The 15,672-nt window shown below is 37.7% G+C and overlaps 1 protein-coding gene across 2 annotated transcripts in view; it reads right to left on the bottom strand.

The window, feature by feature from the left end:
• The window catches only part of SHC3 (SHC adaptor protein 3), a 50,135-nt gene that overhangs the window by 8,989 nt on the left and 25,474 nt on the right, over window positions 1-15,672 (bottom strand). The window contains exons 4-9 of one of the 2 annotated variants that reach the window (XM_060762038.2): window positions 12,838-12,957; window positions 12,268-12,321; window positions 8,572-8,623; window positions 4,967-5,093; window positions 3,072-3,225; window positions 1,124-1,220 (exon numbers count right to left, since the gene is read on the bottom strand). In XM_060762038.2, the coding sequence (XP_060618021.2) occupies window positions 1,124-1,220; window positions 3,072-3,225; window positions 4,967-5,093; window positions 8,572-8,623; window positions 12,268-12,321; window positions 12,838-12,957 (604 nt within the window). The remainder of the gene's footprint in view (window positions 1-1,123; window positions 1,221-3,071; window positions 3,226-4,966; window positions 5,094-8,571; window positions 8,624-12,267; window positions 12,322-12,837; window positions 12,958-15,672) is intronic. The other variant, XM_060762039.2, reaches the window with a different exon arrangement.

Here is a 15,672-nt window from a genome sequence, read left to right on the forward strand (position 1 = left end):
AGGACCCCCAAGCTACGGACCTGCACCCTCAGGGGGAGTGTAACCCCGTCGAGAACAGGTTGCCACCCAATACCCCGGTCGGCCCCACGATTGACCAGGAGGACCTCTGGCTTTTCTGGATTAAGCTTCAACCTGTTAGCCCTCATCCAGTCCATCACATCTGCCAGACACTGGTTCAGGGTCTGGGAGGCTTCCTTGGAGTTTGGTGGAAATGAGTAGTAGAGTTGGATGTCATCTGCGTACAGATGGCACCCAACTCCAAAACTCTGGATGACCTCACACAGTGGTTTCATGTAGATAATAAAAAGCATGGGGGATAGAATGGAACCTTGCAGGACCCCTCAGGTCAGGGGTCCAAGCAGGTATCCCCCAGATTCACCGATTGGGAGCGACTCTCCAGGAAGGAGCGGAGCCACAGCAGAGCAATGCCCCAAGACCCATTCTGGAGAGCCACCCCAAAAGGATACCATGGTCGATGGTATCGAAAGCCGCTGAGATATCCAGGAGAACCAACAGGGACAAACTCCACCTGTCAAGTTCTCTTTGGAGGCCATCCACCAAGGCGACCAAAGCCATCTCAGTGCCATGGTCAGGTCTAAAACCAGACTGCGATGGCTCTAGATAATCGGTGTCATTCAAGAATCCCTGGAGTTGGGAGGCAACCACCCGCTCTAGAACCTTGCCCAGAAAGGGGAGGTTAGATATAGGCCGGTAGTTATTCAGAACCGAGGAATCTAGGGACACCTTTTATTTTATTTTTATTTTTCTTGTAGCTACTCAATTCACTCCTGACATGAAAAAAGTGTTGTAGAAATTATCTCTATGTTAATATGCAATTGAAAGCAAGAGGAGGAAACTGTTTTAGGGTTTCTTCACTGGCAATGTACAACTTTTCTGTTTTAGGGCTTCTCCACATGCAATACACAACTTTTCTGTTGCATTTATTTTTTTACATGATTAAATAACTGCATACTGATCAGATATTGCTTTATCTTCCTCCACATTTTATTTTATTGGTGAAAGAAATGCAGTAAAACAGAGCCTTGGGACTGAGGTCCATTCTACATTATTCTATCTGTAACTCTATAACTCAATTTTGCAGCTATTTCAGTGTTCAGCTTACCTTGACGACTGGGTCCCTGTTGCCATTCGTCATCAAATAGGTCTCTTATGTGTTGACTCTGGTAGTAGGTTTGCTCTCTTCCCATTGCTGATGCAGACTAAGATGGTAGTAAAAATATTCTTCATGCAAACTCTACCTTTAAAAACTGTAATGCATTTTCAGTGGGTCTTTTAAATGATTGGTCCGGGTGCAATTCTACCCAAACCCAGTCTTCGTTCATTCATCATGTATGACACTATGACTGAGCATTCTTTTATGAATGAGTTTGCGTAGGAGGATGAGAGTAATGATGACCTTCAGGGAAACTGCACTCCTTTCCTGTTTTATTAACCCCTGTAATTCTAAATGACAAAGTAGGGATATTACATCTATAAAAAGGAACTCCTTCAGTTCAATCACCCTTTCCTGGAATAAATGTGTCAGCCTAATCATTCCAATAAAGCTTTTACCAGGTATAAAAAGAGAAAGAAAAAGAAAAAGATGTTGGACCTTGCTTCCAAGGATTTTCACAGTGATTTTAAATTAAATAAAAGAACAGAAGCCAGATTTAGGGATCATTACTCATTTCTCTGTTGTGATAATGAAACCCCTCTTCTCAGTGCCATTAACTACAATCAGCTAAACTCATATACAGAAACAAAGTGCTGTGGCAATGAACACAGCTAATGTAAAGAACTATAGTCATTAGCATAGACCTTAATTCTCTACCACCACCTTTTTAATAGATGTCTTTCAACTGTCCCTGCAGGATTACATTTATAATTAACACAGAAGAGGTCAAACAATACATGTGAAGTACAGCTTTATACATCTATCTTACTCAGATATGCATAGATATAGTATTACAATAACCTTAGAAATCCAATTCACTTTACTTCTCTGCATGTGTATGTAAAGATGCAGACTGAGGCAAGTAAATAGGGAAATTTCAAATTTCATGCAGAGCCTGAGATGACAATAAATAACTAGTTAGATGAAATTGTAGAATCATGGTAGACCTCTCAATGAAAATGTTGACAAGGGTTCACACATTAAACTACCAACCAATATCATAATTGCTCTCACTGATTGGCACTCACTTTCAGATTAAGAGGGGATATATGTTCAGGTACGTGAAGGATTATCTAAACGCATCTGAATCTACCTCTCCTTCAATATCACCTTCAGAAGTTCCACTCACTGATCTGGCAATGAGTTCAATAGGGCTGGCTGGCACTACTGACAGAACCATCTCAGTTGAGGTCTCTAGCATTTTGTTCAGATGATTCATGGTGTGTTAGCAAGGTTCTACCTAGGGATGTTAATATTCAACTATTGTATGTTTGGAAATGAGGATGAATAATTTTTCTATTTTTCTCCCCACTGTGATGAAAACAAATATTTCTGCATGTTTCACACTTTTTGGGAAATTATTCTGCACATAAATGAATGTTGTTGTTTTTTCACAAGCTTTCTTTTGGGTGGAGGGTGGTTGCACAAAAAAGCCACATATGTTTTTGTACATTCATTCTTATTTTCAACAACAATCCAGCAATCTTACCCTCCACCTTTTTTTTTTTTTGCACATTTTTTCATGTACACATAAAACTGTTGGGATTTACATAAGAACAGTAGCTTTGCACAAACACAAAACCCGTATATGGCCATCTGGAAACTTTTGTACAACTTCCCAGCGTTTTCATGCAAAAAAGTATATTTCTACACAAAATGATTTTCAAATACTGACCAAAGGCTGTATAAAATTCTCACCACTGTGTTATTTTTCCTGACCAGTTTTGTTGAGCGCTATGGTAGAAGTACATAGTTGAGGAGACGGAGAGATGGAATGAATATTATCATTCCATCTCTCCATCTCCTCAACTATGTACTTCTACCATAGGTTTATACCACTATTACCAATTCTTCAAAATAATAACTAATGGAATCAAGCATAGATTGATTTGTCTACCTGAGCAGAGTCTGAAACACAGGGAAGCTTGGCTTTGACCCTCACATCAACTAGGCCACCAGTAGGAGGTATTTTGTTCGGAACACTGTTGTAATAAGGATTCTCTGCTGGTTCACCATCTTCTTCCATCCAAAGTTCATCCAAACTTTGCATCCTGTTGGAAGGAGCTCTGTTATTCTTATCAACTACAGAACTTTGTGTCTAGCTCAAACTGGGTCAATAGATTTCCAATTGAACAAGGCATTACCAGAGTAAAATTATAAGTCAATTGTAATGTTTTTCTCAATAATTATAACAATGTGGCACTTTTAAACATTATCCTCTGAGGGTTATCCTCTGAGGGTTGTAATTTGGCCTTCCATATTCTTCCCTATAGTATTTAGTTACTGTGGCCTGCAAGAACTTTCCGTAACTGACTAGATCTGTTGCCATTATTAATATTTCAAAGTGTTGATTATGTGTCAATTATGATGGTATTGTAAAGTGTTCTAATAATTGCCTTAAATCAGTGGTTCTCAATCTTTCATCCTCCAGGTGTTCTGGACTTCAGCTCCCACAATTCCTAACAGCTGGTAAAATGGCCGGGCTTTCTGGGAGCTAAAGTTTGACCTGGAGGACAAAAGTTTGGGAACCACTGCCTTAAATGAATGATTTTTTAAATAATTATACCAGATTCCATTGTATTAGATACTTTAATTGGCAGTAAGACATCATGCTTTCCAACTTTGGGAGTGATGAGCAAATAAATAAATAAATGCATTTCCAACTTTGCTTACTGACCTCCTCTTCAGTTTGCATCTCATGTAATGCGACTACATTTAACTGAACTTGAACATCACTATAAAATTCACTGTAAACTGATAATGCTTCACTTTCCAAATATCTTAGATAAGTGCCCTGATCCTTTTCCCAAATAAAATTTTTTTGCAACATGTTTCATAACACTTCTTTGGAAGTTATATAATATTTATAGAGTAACACCAGAATTCTGGCCATCTATTCCTGCAGATGACTGGGGTCATTTCCCTGTAAAACATGAAAGCATCCTCTCCCTCTCTTCTCTTGCAGTAAAAAAAAACATTGCCATTGATGTGACCCAGTTTTTGTTACCCTTTCTTTCATGTGCAGAAAGAAAGAGCTTGAAGAGAAACCATTAAAAAGGTACAGGCAGTCCCCAAGTTATGAACAAGATAGGTTCTGTAGGTTTGTTCTTAAGTTGCATTTGTATGTAAGTTGGGACAGATACCTTTTTAAGTGTAACTCCAAACACACATATACTCATATATATATAGTTTTGGATACCATAGGGAAGGGTTAACACCCCTGTAGTGTTTATTTTACTGTCTGTGGCCCTGTTCTGAAGATTTCACCTCACTTTCTGTCCCTGTGAGGATTGGTGATAAAGTTTCAGTTGAGACACCTTTTCCCCATGACATCTCTTTCAGAATTGAATTTCCCTTCTTTAGAGCTAGATTTATCTTACCTCCTGTTGTCTCGCCTCTGTTCTTAACCATGAGTCATATGTTAATCAGATGTTTGTAACTCAGGGACTGCCTATATTTGACTACAATGAAATGATACATGTAACAATACTATGTTCCTTGTTGCAGAAAAGTTGGAGATGACACATGTGCCAACTGCCCCTATTGTGCTGCTATGGACAAAGTTCAGGAATGAAATTGGGGGGAGAGGGGGGCACTGAAGTCCTGCAAGATCTCCTAGGGACTGCAGCCTTTATCCTTCCATGGCTGTCCATCTCTGATATAAACCCTTTGAAGCATCAAAAAATCTCTTTTAAGTTGTTTTTAGTTGCTCTTGCACAAATAAGCTCAACCTTTATCTAGCCATTTCTCAAAGAAAACAACACTTCTACTGAATAATAAAATAATACTCACCTATCATGAAGAGCAGGAATCTTAGAGGGACACTGTAAGTATTGCTTAAAACGAAGTTCAAAAGCTTGCCCTATAGTGCTGATAATATCTTGGGCCAGGCCATCGCAGCATTCCAGGATATGGCATGCTAGTCATGATGAGAGAAATGCATTTGAGAGCATATCCTTGGAGAAGTCCATTCTAAAACTGCATATCTTTTTTCTTTATGCAGCTTATACAATAACAACAAAGAATTCTTTAACAATTTTTAAAAATACCAATAAATTTTAGAATCACAGATATGACATAGGTAACTTTTTTAAAAAAAATATATCAGATGGAGAAGAAAACTGCTGGCTGGCAAGCATTCCCATCCAATGGCTCTGGATTTTCTCCAGCAGTATTGTCTATTTCATTGCTGAGGATTCATATCATTTGACCTTCTAGATCAGTGGTTCTCAACCTGTGGGTCCCCAGATGATTTGGCCTTCAACTCCCAGAAATCCTAACAGCTGGTAAACTGGCTGAGATTTCTGGGAGTTCTAAGCCAAAACACTTGGGAACTCACAGGTTGTGATGGGACAAAAACATTTAAGGGTATGTCCTTGAAAAAGTCAATTTTAGAACTGTATACCTTTTTTTCTCTTTGTAGCTTATACAATCAATTTCACATGAATGCTCACCACATAAAATTGAGGTTTGAATTTAATTTCTTATCCTAAAACAAGTTGCCCATGTAGCAGCCTAATATGGATGTCCCTTTGGATGTCCCTTTATGTTGTTTCAAACCATTAATGTTATTTCTAATTAATCTAGAGCTACAGATTCCTTGCAAGAGGCCAGAGTAAGAGGCACCAAGTTGCACACCCACTGAGGTAGAAAATAAGCCACAGCCAAGGTTCTTGATAGCCCAGAAACAGCCTAGTATCTAGTGTAAGTACAAGTCAGTCTTTTGTAACAGTATATTTCTTTGATTATTTATAAGAATATCATTTGCAGATAATTTTGTACAGTGATTCTGTTCGTTGAAAAAAAAACTCCAAGATATAAGTCTTAAAATATCCATAACATTAATATTTTATACCTGCCATCACACTTTTTCCCAGTGTAAAAAAAGGTACCTGACCCAGTTAAGATTTAAAAATATGTATTTAGCAACAGAGATCTCTGAGTTAGGAGGCAGCGAATGTGTCACAAGATGTAAGAGGGTAATGCATTTGGACAAAGCTTGGTGGAGAAAAGAAATACAGGGGGGAAAGAGCTCATCTCTTGACAAATGGCAGTGTGTTAGAAAGAGAGGTCTACCACTTTTCCTTGGGCTTCTTTGCAGGCTTCTGGACCCATGTAGGGCACTACAGTTTTACTCCATTGCATGGTAGAATCATAGAATCATAAAGTTGGAAAAGACCACATAGGCCATCTAGTCCAAGCTCCTGTCATGCAGGAAAAGCACATTCAAAGTGCCCCTGACAGATGGCCATGCAGTCTCTGTTTTAAAGCCTTCAAAAAAGGAGCCTCCACTACACTCCGAGGTAGAGCGTTCCACTGCTGAAGAGCTCTTACAGTCAAGAAGTTCTTTCTAATGTTTAGGTAGAATCTCCTTTCCTGCAATTTGAACTGATTGCTTCAAGTCCTAGTTTCCAAGGCAGCAGAAACCAAGCCTGCTCTGCCTCCTTATGATATTCTTTCACATATTTATACAAGGCTATCGTGTCTCCTCTCAACCTTCTCTTCTGCAGGCTAAACATACCTAGCTCCTTAAGCTGCTTCTCACAGGGCATAGTCTCCAGACTTTTTACCATTTCAGTCGCCCTCCTCTGGACACCTTCCATCTTGTCAATATCTCTTTTAAATTTTAAATGCCCTGAACCTATCCTCTGGAGTATTAGCTATCCCTCCTAATTTGGTGTCATCTGCAAACTTGATAAGCATGCTCTCTATATTTTCATCTAAGTCAATAATAAAGATGTTGAACAGTACTGGGCCCAGGACCAAACCCTGTGGCACTCCACTGCTCTCTTCTTTCCAGAATGAAGAGTAACCATTTGGGTTCAGTTGCTTAACCTATTACAGATCAACCTAATAGTAGCATTGCCTATTCCACATTTGACTAGTTTGTTTGCAAGAAGATCATGGCGGACCTTGTCGAAGGCCTTACTAAAATCAAGGTATGTTACATTCACAGTGTTCCCTGCATCTACAAAGCTTGTAATTCTATCAAAAAAAGAGATAAGATAATTCAAAAGGCCCTGCCTTAAACTACATTTCCCAGAATTCTGCTCAGCATCAGAAAGCCCCAATCAGGATAGGGGAGAGATTTGTCCCTCCGTAGCAGCAGCCAACCAGAGTTCCCATAAATTGTTGAATCAGTAAAGAGGAGGACTGACTGATACTTCTAGTAAGTAAATCTCTGTGCTGGGCTTCGAGAAATCTCTGAATGAAAGTTCTTTTGGTTAATATGAGAGACATTCAATGAGATAGCTGTTGCAGTTTTTTTAAAAAATTGTCAAAACTTTTTAAAGTTCCCTAAAATCTGTAGATGTATAAATATTTCTGAAAGTTGGGGTGAATGATCCCCTGGTATCTTGTGTCATTGTATAGAAAATTCAAGGAGACAGCTCTTGTAGGTTTTTTTTTAATGTAGTTTATAAAGCCTTTAAAAAGTCCCCAAAATCTGTGGATAAGTGAAACGTTCTGAAACTTGATGGGCTAAGAGTGGTAAATATGTTATAACATTGTAGCAAGTTTCACAACTGTAAAAATGAGGGAAAAAGGAGCCCCTGAAGTTTCCCCACTTGCGCAATTGCTATAACAAAAACATAACACAATTTCATTACTCTCACTATAGTTTTCACTAATGATACTTTAGAAACACTTTTAAAATGAAACAACAGCACCCTCTAATTTTGTAATGAGTTTTGAAACATTTTTTTCATTGATTGCACAGCCCTAGAAGTTAGGCTTATAAACCTAGCTAAATATTTGCTTATTTATTTCACACATAAGAACAAAGAAATTTAGGTTTTCTCCGTAAATGCTAAGATAATGAGAGTTTGGGACAAGTTTCTTTTTTTCTTTTATGTTTGAAGTATGGAGAATTTTGTGCAGAACACGGGGGGGGGGGGGGGGTTAAAATACATTTCAAGGACCAAAACAACACAAATTGTTAAAAGTGATGGCCTTTTGTTGAAGAGCAAAACATCTTGTGACCATTGATAATTTTTTTTCAACAGCACTCTTCAATATAATGAGGTATCTTTCATGGAGGTGAGATTTTAAAATATTTTTTAAAATCCTCACCTCCGTGAAAATAGTGGACTCTGGTAGTCCATTAGGAAACACTTGCTAAAATCTCCTAATTATAACCACTGGGCCTAATTATAATAACTGGGCCCATCCATTTTCTGCATTTCCTGTTGTCTAAAGCTTCAACCACTGAGGCATCTCTTTGGAAGTAGAGTGGTATACAAATGGAACAAATAATGAAACAAAAATCTCATTTTGCACACACTGAACAGATTCTGTATTAAGCTATTATCAATAGAAAACAAGGTACAGACGAATGAGAATCTTAGAAACCTACATTTTCAGAGGAAGAAGAAAGCAAATGTTAAGTAGTACTTTACCTCTACGATTAACAGGGTCCTTTGCTACATATGCAACATAGTCTGTTGTATCCTGTTCATAGGAAGATAGAGAAAAGAGAGAAGCATCTATCATAACTACGGGAGTGTTCTTTTTATGCAGTAACAAAGGTGTATTGCTTTTCATCTGTTTCCCAGTGGTTGCCTGTGCTTGGGTACCATGGTTACAAGTGGGTTATAAATATCAACCAAATACAGAGATGTGATTGTAGAGCAGATAAATTAGGTAGAGAGACCAAAAACCTCTGCACAGACAGCCCTGGAAAATAGTTCTGTTCATTCTAATCATGGAATGATTGATTCAAAGAACAAGATGTCATTAAAATATGCTGTCATTGTACATATTTATGAAATATTTAGAAGCATGTTTTATTCTCACTTTAAGGTAATGCCCTTGTTTTCTGTTTTTATTTATATTCAGACATAAATCCCAAAATGCTCAACAGAGTTTACCTCCAACCAAAGATACATAAAATAACAATCTAAGTCTCAATGACAGAAGCCTTTATTTCTGAACTCTCAGACCACAGTGGCCCATTTGAGTCAATGGTTTTGTTTTTAAATAAGAGAATGAGTAAGTGCAAATCTCAGATTCATCTTCTCCTCCCTCTGTTCTCCCCTCATTTATGTATGAGAAGAAGAAATATAAAGTTCAGCATTTTTAGCAGACAGCTAAATGTTTCATCTGAATAAAGAAAAATGTGGTTTATCCAAATCAAAGTCAGCCCAAGTATTCAATCAAGATCAAACTATGTTTTAAATCCTGATCTGTTAAACAGGATAGGATGCAGAGTTTGAGCTGTAGTTGAGTTGTACAATCCAAGCATACTTCATTGAACCAGAAAATTATGGGGCCTATTTTCACGCAACATTTAATATGTCAGTTCCAGCAAAAAAGGGACTCGTTTTAGTTGTCATTAACTGCAGTACAACTTGACAAGATCACAGTAAAGGAAGTAAGGATGAAATCGTATTTCCCTGTTTGATGGTTCTGATTTCACATTATGCTACAGGCAACACATTTGGTGTCATCTATAGTTATCCCTGCAGTTTGTTTTAAACTGCATCCAAAAGCTTAACGCTTGGAGAGAGGGAAAGAGGAGGAACATGAGTGAATGAACCCAAGACACAGTCTTGCCTCTTTTTGTACAAATCTTATATTTTGAACAAAGGCATGTTTTCTTACTGGGGGAAAGTAGTAATACTTTACTCAGAAAGTTTGTTCAATTTTTTTAAAGCACTGCATGGAATGTGTGAATGATATCTACTTCATCAGATATCTCTCAAAGCTCACAAAGTATAAGCCAAAAGCAATATACACGTATTGACCAACAAACAGCTCTCTAGTGTTCATAAATTTATTGCCTGTTTACATGGATGCTTCTTTTAGGAGTCTCCAGAGGCACAGTGGGTTAAAAGCACTGAGCTGCTGAACTTGCTGACTGAAAGGTCACAGGTCCAAATCTGGGGAGCAGTGTGAGCTCCAGCTGTTAGCCCCAGCTTCTGCCAACCTAGCAATTTGAAAACATGCAAATGTGAGTAGATCAATTGGTACCACTCCAGTGGGAACGTAACGGCACTCCATGAAGTCATGTTGGCCACAAGACCTAGGAGGTGTTTACGGACAACGCTGGCTCTTCGTCTTAGAAATTGAGATTAGCACCAACCCACAAAGTAGGACATGGCTGGATTTAATGTCAGGGGAAAACTTTTACCTTTTACCTTCTTTTAGGAACAAAATGGGGGTCAGTTGATGCCCTCATCCTTGCTCATAAAATGATGAAAACGACTGGATGCTTATCTTAACTTTGCTCTTCTTATAGTGCAGATTACCGAATCCCATGCCATAATAATATTGGGAAAGTAACCAAAGGAACTGTTTCAGGCTGGATCTACACTGCCATATAATCCAATTTAAAGCAGGTAATCTGGATTTTATATTACAATGTGGATGCGGCCTCAGGCTTGGCCATTTTCTGGCATTAAGGAAGAAAACAAAAGTCCAGGCCATTAGGGGTCCTGCAAATGAGTTTGTCTGGTATGTCTTGTAGCCAAGGACAGTCGTGAATTGTCAGCTTCCAAATCAGATCTTGAGTATTCAGATTATCCAATCAATTCATTATATGTGTTATAATCAATATTGTTATTTCCTAAACCATTTTTGTACATCTCACTTAACTTGAAGCATTGACAGGGAGAGACAAGAGTAACAAGAGATGAGAGTGAACATGTTTCACACCTGCCAGAATAATGCAGTTTTTCACATGATGATACAGTCAACAAGCAATAAACAAAGAGTTATAAATGAACCATCACTGACAAAGCACGAGAGAGGAATATTGTGTATCATCTGATGTCAATTCACACCAAACTTTTCAGCTGGAAGTTGACAGGTGTCATCATGGTGAAAGATGCCTATGTAAATTTAGCCCTATGGCTTCTAAGTTACAACAATTCTGACTACTCTGCTGCCTACTACCTGGTACCTTGTGATAACGAATTGCACTACGCTGCTGTATTTCAGAAACTGAGGCTGTGATGAAGAAAAGTACAAAACAGAGAAAATGTAGAGGCTAAACAACACCTCTGCTTCAAACAGAAATTATCTGATTGAAGTATAGGACAGTATCAATTAATGTTTAGGCCATTAAGAAAGCATGCATGAAGTTATATTAGAAAACATTGCCTTAAATCATTATTTTTGGCACGTGCTTTCTGGGGTGGGTGTCCAGATGTTCTTACAGGACTGGCCTGCAAGAACATCTGGAAGCCCTACCCCTCTCCCAAAAGCCCCCAAACCCCTTTGAAAAGTAAAGAAAACTTACCCGACCTCCAATAGACTATAGCTAGAGATCTCCCGGAGCATAGATATGACATTCCAAACACCGGAAGTAGTGGGTTTATCTCGCGCCTTCCAAGAAGTTATGGAATAAACCCACTATCTAATTAATTGACTCCAAACCAGGGTTTTCCTGGTTTGTGGTGAATTAATTCAGCATTGTCCAGGATGTCATCTGGACAGCCCCTTCTTTATTGCAGAAGTTACCGCAATAAAGGGGCTGTCTAGATCCGCCCTTAGTCTGAAAGAACTTGAAGGCACACAACAACTACAATCCTAGATAACCCTACTACCTCATCAGCTAAAAGCAAGCCCATATTTCATATTGAAATAGTGGTAAGTTTATGTTGGTTAAAATTGTTCTTCATTTTAAATATTATATTGTTCTTTTGCATTACAAATACGATATGTACAATGTGCATAGGAATTCATTCATTTATTTTCAAACTATAATCCAGCTCCCACAACACTCTGGGAGAACCCGACATTAAGGCATCACAGCATCACAGTGATGGCTGGTGATGGTGATGTCTACGTCAAAACTATGTGAATATATTCTGGGTTTTAGTAGCAACTGTAAAGTATCTATCCAAAATACTCAAGGTATTAATTACATCTTTAATATCTCCTTTAGTAACTGCACTGAAACCTAGAACAGATTTACTGTGCTACTTACACTACACAAGAATGCTAAATTAAAACTTAGTTGTAATGCTTTGGATTCCCAGTGGTTTTGTGTAGCATTTAAGGACAAAATATTAACTAGCAACATTTCCTGAATAACTTAAAGCTATCTTTTTATATCAATAACAATTAGTATATTTTCAAAGAATACTTACCACATCTACTCCAGAGGCAAAAGAAATTGACTGCATATGATGATTTGCTATAATCTATAGATAATTTAGAAAAAAATAATATGAGTGTTGTGTGCAGACTATTCAGCTTTATTTTTTTTTACTATTGATCCATGTAAATTATGTGGAGTAAGAGCAGAATCAAAAAATAGAAACAGCAGTAAAATCAACAACAAATGTTGTGTATGTTTTAATCTAGAGTGACAACGTATCATAAAAGGCAACTCTGAAATCAATAAATATCAGAAAATAGTTTTATTAACCAAATGCTTCAGAAAACAATTTTATAGTTTTGAAATGGCAAAATGGGAGGTGCTAAGTTTAAGTGCCTATCTTGCAAATGCAGTGCCCTTAACCTCCAATGGTGGGAGCATGAGGAAGGAACTCAGTAGAATACTCATACATTTAGCTGCATTGACTTGAAGGAGACTCCTCAAACATACATTTTCACAAAATTATGAAAGCACAAAGAACAGAAATAACTTGGCAGGTAGCAGGCAACAGATATTATGGAACATCAATCAGGACAAGCAGGAATAAAAGCATACTGACCTGTTTAGAATCAGGTGTCATCAGGTTTAAACTAGTGGTGGATATATTCAGAGTTATATTCATTCCTGCAAACTGAAGGTTGCACTTCCCCAGGATACTAGAGAGAACTTTACTTGGTGGCTGCCAAAGCAAAAATCACACCTATCAGTTTTCTGTTGACACCTGATGACACTTCATTCCATGCGAGAGAAATTGAAGCCTTTGGTTTTTATTAGTCAGAGCTCTGACATTTAAACCAGAAATGTGCAGCTGCTTTCATCTAGCTAGTAAGAAACAAGTGTTGATTTAAGATGAAGAGAAAAGGCTACAAGGAAGAAAAATACAAAAATTTGGTTCTTTTTCACTGGCAGGAAAAAAACATCAAGTTGTAAGCTGATCCATACCAAATGACTTTACAGCTCCCAGGTAAAAATTCAAAATGACTTCTAATAACTATAATATGTCAACCAACAGTAGCATTGATAATAATTAGGATTATATATTTTCCTGTAAAATTTAGTACATCTCCAGTAGAGTTGCATGTACTCTATTTTCTGTTTCAATTTTAATAATAATTTGTAATGTTATTTTTTACCTAGCACTATTTTATATTGCTTGCATAATTTCCTATTTAATTATATGATTTGGAAGATCTGTAAAGGAAATTAGCAGTAAAAGGAGACTATCACATGTGTGGTATATGGACAAATGTTCAATACTAGCTACCTCTGGTTGCTCATTTCTACGATTATTAAAAATTAGAGTTTCCTTAGCCTATCCTTGCAATAATAGCATTCTAGGAAAACCATCGCAGTTCTTGCCTAGTCATCCTGCTGAAACATAACTTTCCATTTGAAACATGAAGATGATCCAGGCCACTGACAAGTGTTTCATCTCAAGTACCTTCAACCTTTGTGCATAGTATAAGAAAATGAGAACAATGAAGCAGTGGGATGGGGGTGATGGAGATTCATGATATGTGGATGAAAATCCACTCTGAAAACACCTGATCTGTTTTATGATGTAATACAGGGCTGACACAAAATGGCCTGCTGTCATACCCATTTCTTGTTGTCACATCCCATCCCTGCCCTGTCTTCTCATGAAGGTGACCTCTATTTTTAGAGTGAGGCCTTGGGACCACATGGTGCTACCACACCACAAAAAGAGACTTAAAATTGGGAGATAAAGTCCAACATGGAACAAAAGGTATTACTAGGTGTTTCTAAAAAGATGTTCCCTTGGAGTACATCACTCCTTCTTATTTTATTCATTTATTTATTTATTAACAGTGTTTATATATTGCTTTTCTCACACCTTGGGGGGGGGGGTGGACTCAAAGAGATTTACACAAAAATGATGGCAAAGTTCAGTGACTTACATATATAAACCAAACCTCAATCTATGATATATAACTAGCATAAAATCAATTAGACAATTCACCATAAGATAAAAGGACATTTTAAACATGAAATATAAGAATTAAAACACCTAATAAAAGCATTAAAACCACATTATCCAACTCATAGACTGGGCCATTCCAAATGTCGATTACACATATTCCATATTTGCTTCTTATTCTGCATTACTAGTCAAAAGTTTGGTTCCATAAACATGTCTTTGTTCTTTTTCTAAGGGGCCATCTTTTCCCCTTGCCCATCAGATTTCTGTGTGTTTTTATTTCATTTTTTTAGTAGTTTCAGCTCTTTAATAAGGAGTGATCTACTCTGGAATGTGTTAGCTGACATCTAGTGAGGCCTTTTTGTCCAGCTCTGGACATTTCATTCATCTCCACTGCCCCGCCATTTTTCTTGCTCTACTTCTTGTTATCTCACGTCACATAACAAGCCAATTGGACCTGGTGGTCATCAAGGAATCACAAGGCATTTGTAGGTAAACTTATTGGAGAGCTGCATTGGTCTACAATACTGCAGTAGTTAGCTGGACTTTCTAGAAAGCCTGCTTGCCATCTTCCTGATGCATCCCTTTGAGAGATCTTCAAAGCAAGGCATCAGATAGGTGGGTGACTGCTCAAGATGGGTGACAACACTGTGGGAGAGAGAGAGTTGCCATTCTTTCCCATCCCCAATCTGAAGCAAAAAAAGTCTCATCCCGAGTTAGAAGATGAACAACAAGGTGACTATTAACAATGAAAGGCATATAAGATGTGAGATAACACATACAATAAATAAACTTTACTAAGACATTGAACACATAGACAAAACAAACATTGGAAATAGAATTTCACTACAATGTATAGCCAAATGAAATAATGTTCCTTTTTTTCAGTGAAAAAACATGATATAAGCCTTTACAAACACAGCCAAATTACTTGATAAACTCCAGTCCTCAACTTCTCATTGAGAATGTCTTCCAAAAGAAATGTATATGCCTGAATGTGAAAGGTCAGAGATAAGAGTGTCCAGCTAAACTGAAATTATCTCTCATTGCCCACGGGGACTGCAGGAACTAATATTAATGACCATGGGGGCTGCAGGGGCAAAGAGGTGGTTGGGAGGGAGTCTGACTGTTGTGTTGTCAGTAGAACAATGTAATCTTCTCAGTATGTGGCTTGTGCTGTCGGTAGAAGAATGTAACGACCAAAAAAATGAATTATGCAAAAGTTGTCTTTATACCTGTATAACCCACTAACAGGATGTCAGCCTACATATAAAAGCCCTACATGACACAATTGCTTCTAGTAATCCACTTAGGTATTGAGATAAGATATCTGAACATATGCACTTGAAATCACTAAGCATATTAACAACTAATATTTCAGTTTGGTGAATCTGAAGCACAGCCCATTTGAACAAGGGAGCACCAGAGAATAAAAAAAACATTACACAGAGAGAA

Source organism: Anolis sagrei, chromosome 2 (assembly GCF_037176765.1).
Source record: "Anolis sagrei isolate rAnoSag1 chromosome 2, rAnoSag1.mat, whole genome shotgun sequence".
In the NCBI taxonomy this organism is placed as follows: domain Eukaryota; kingdom Metazoa; phylum Chordata; class Lepidosauria; order Squamata; family Dactyloidae; genus Anolis; species Anolis sagrei.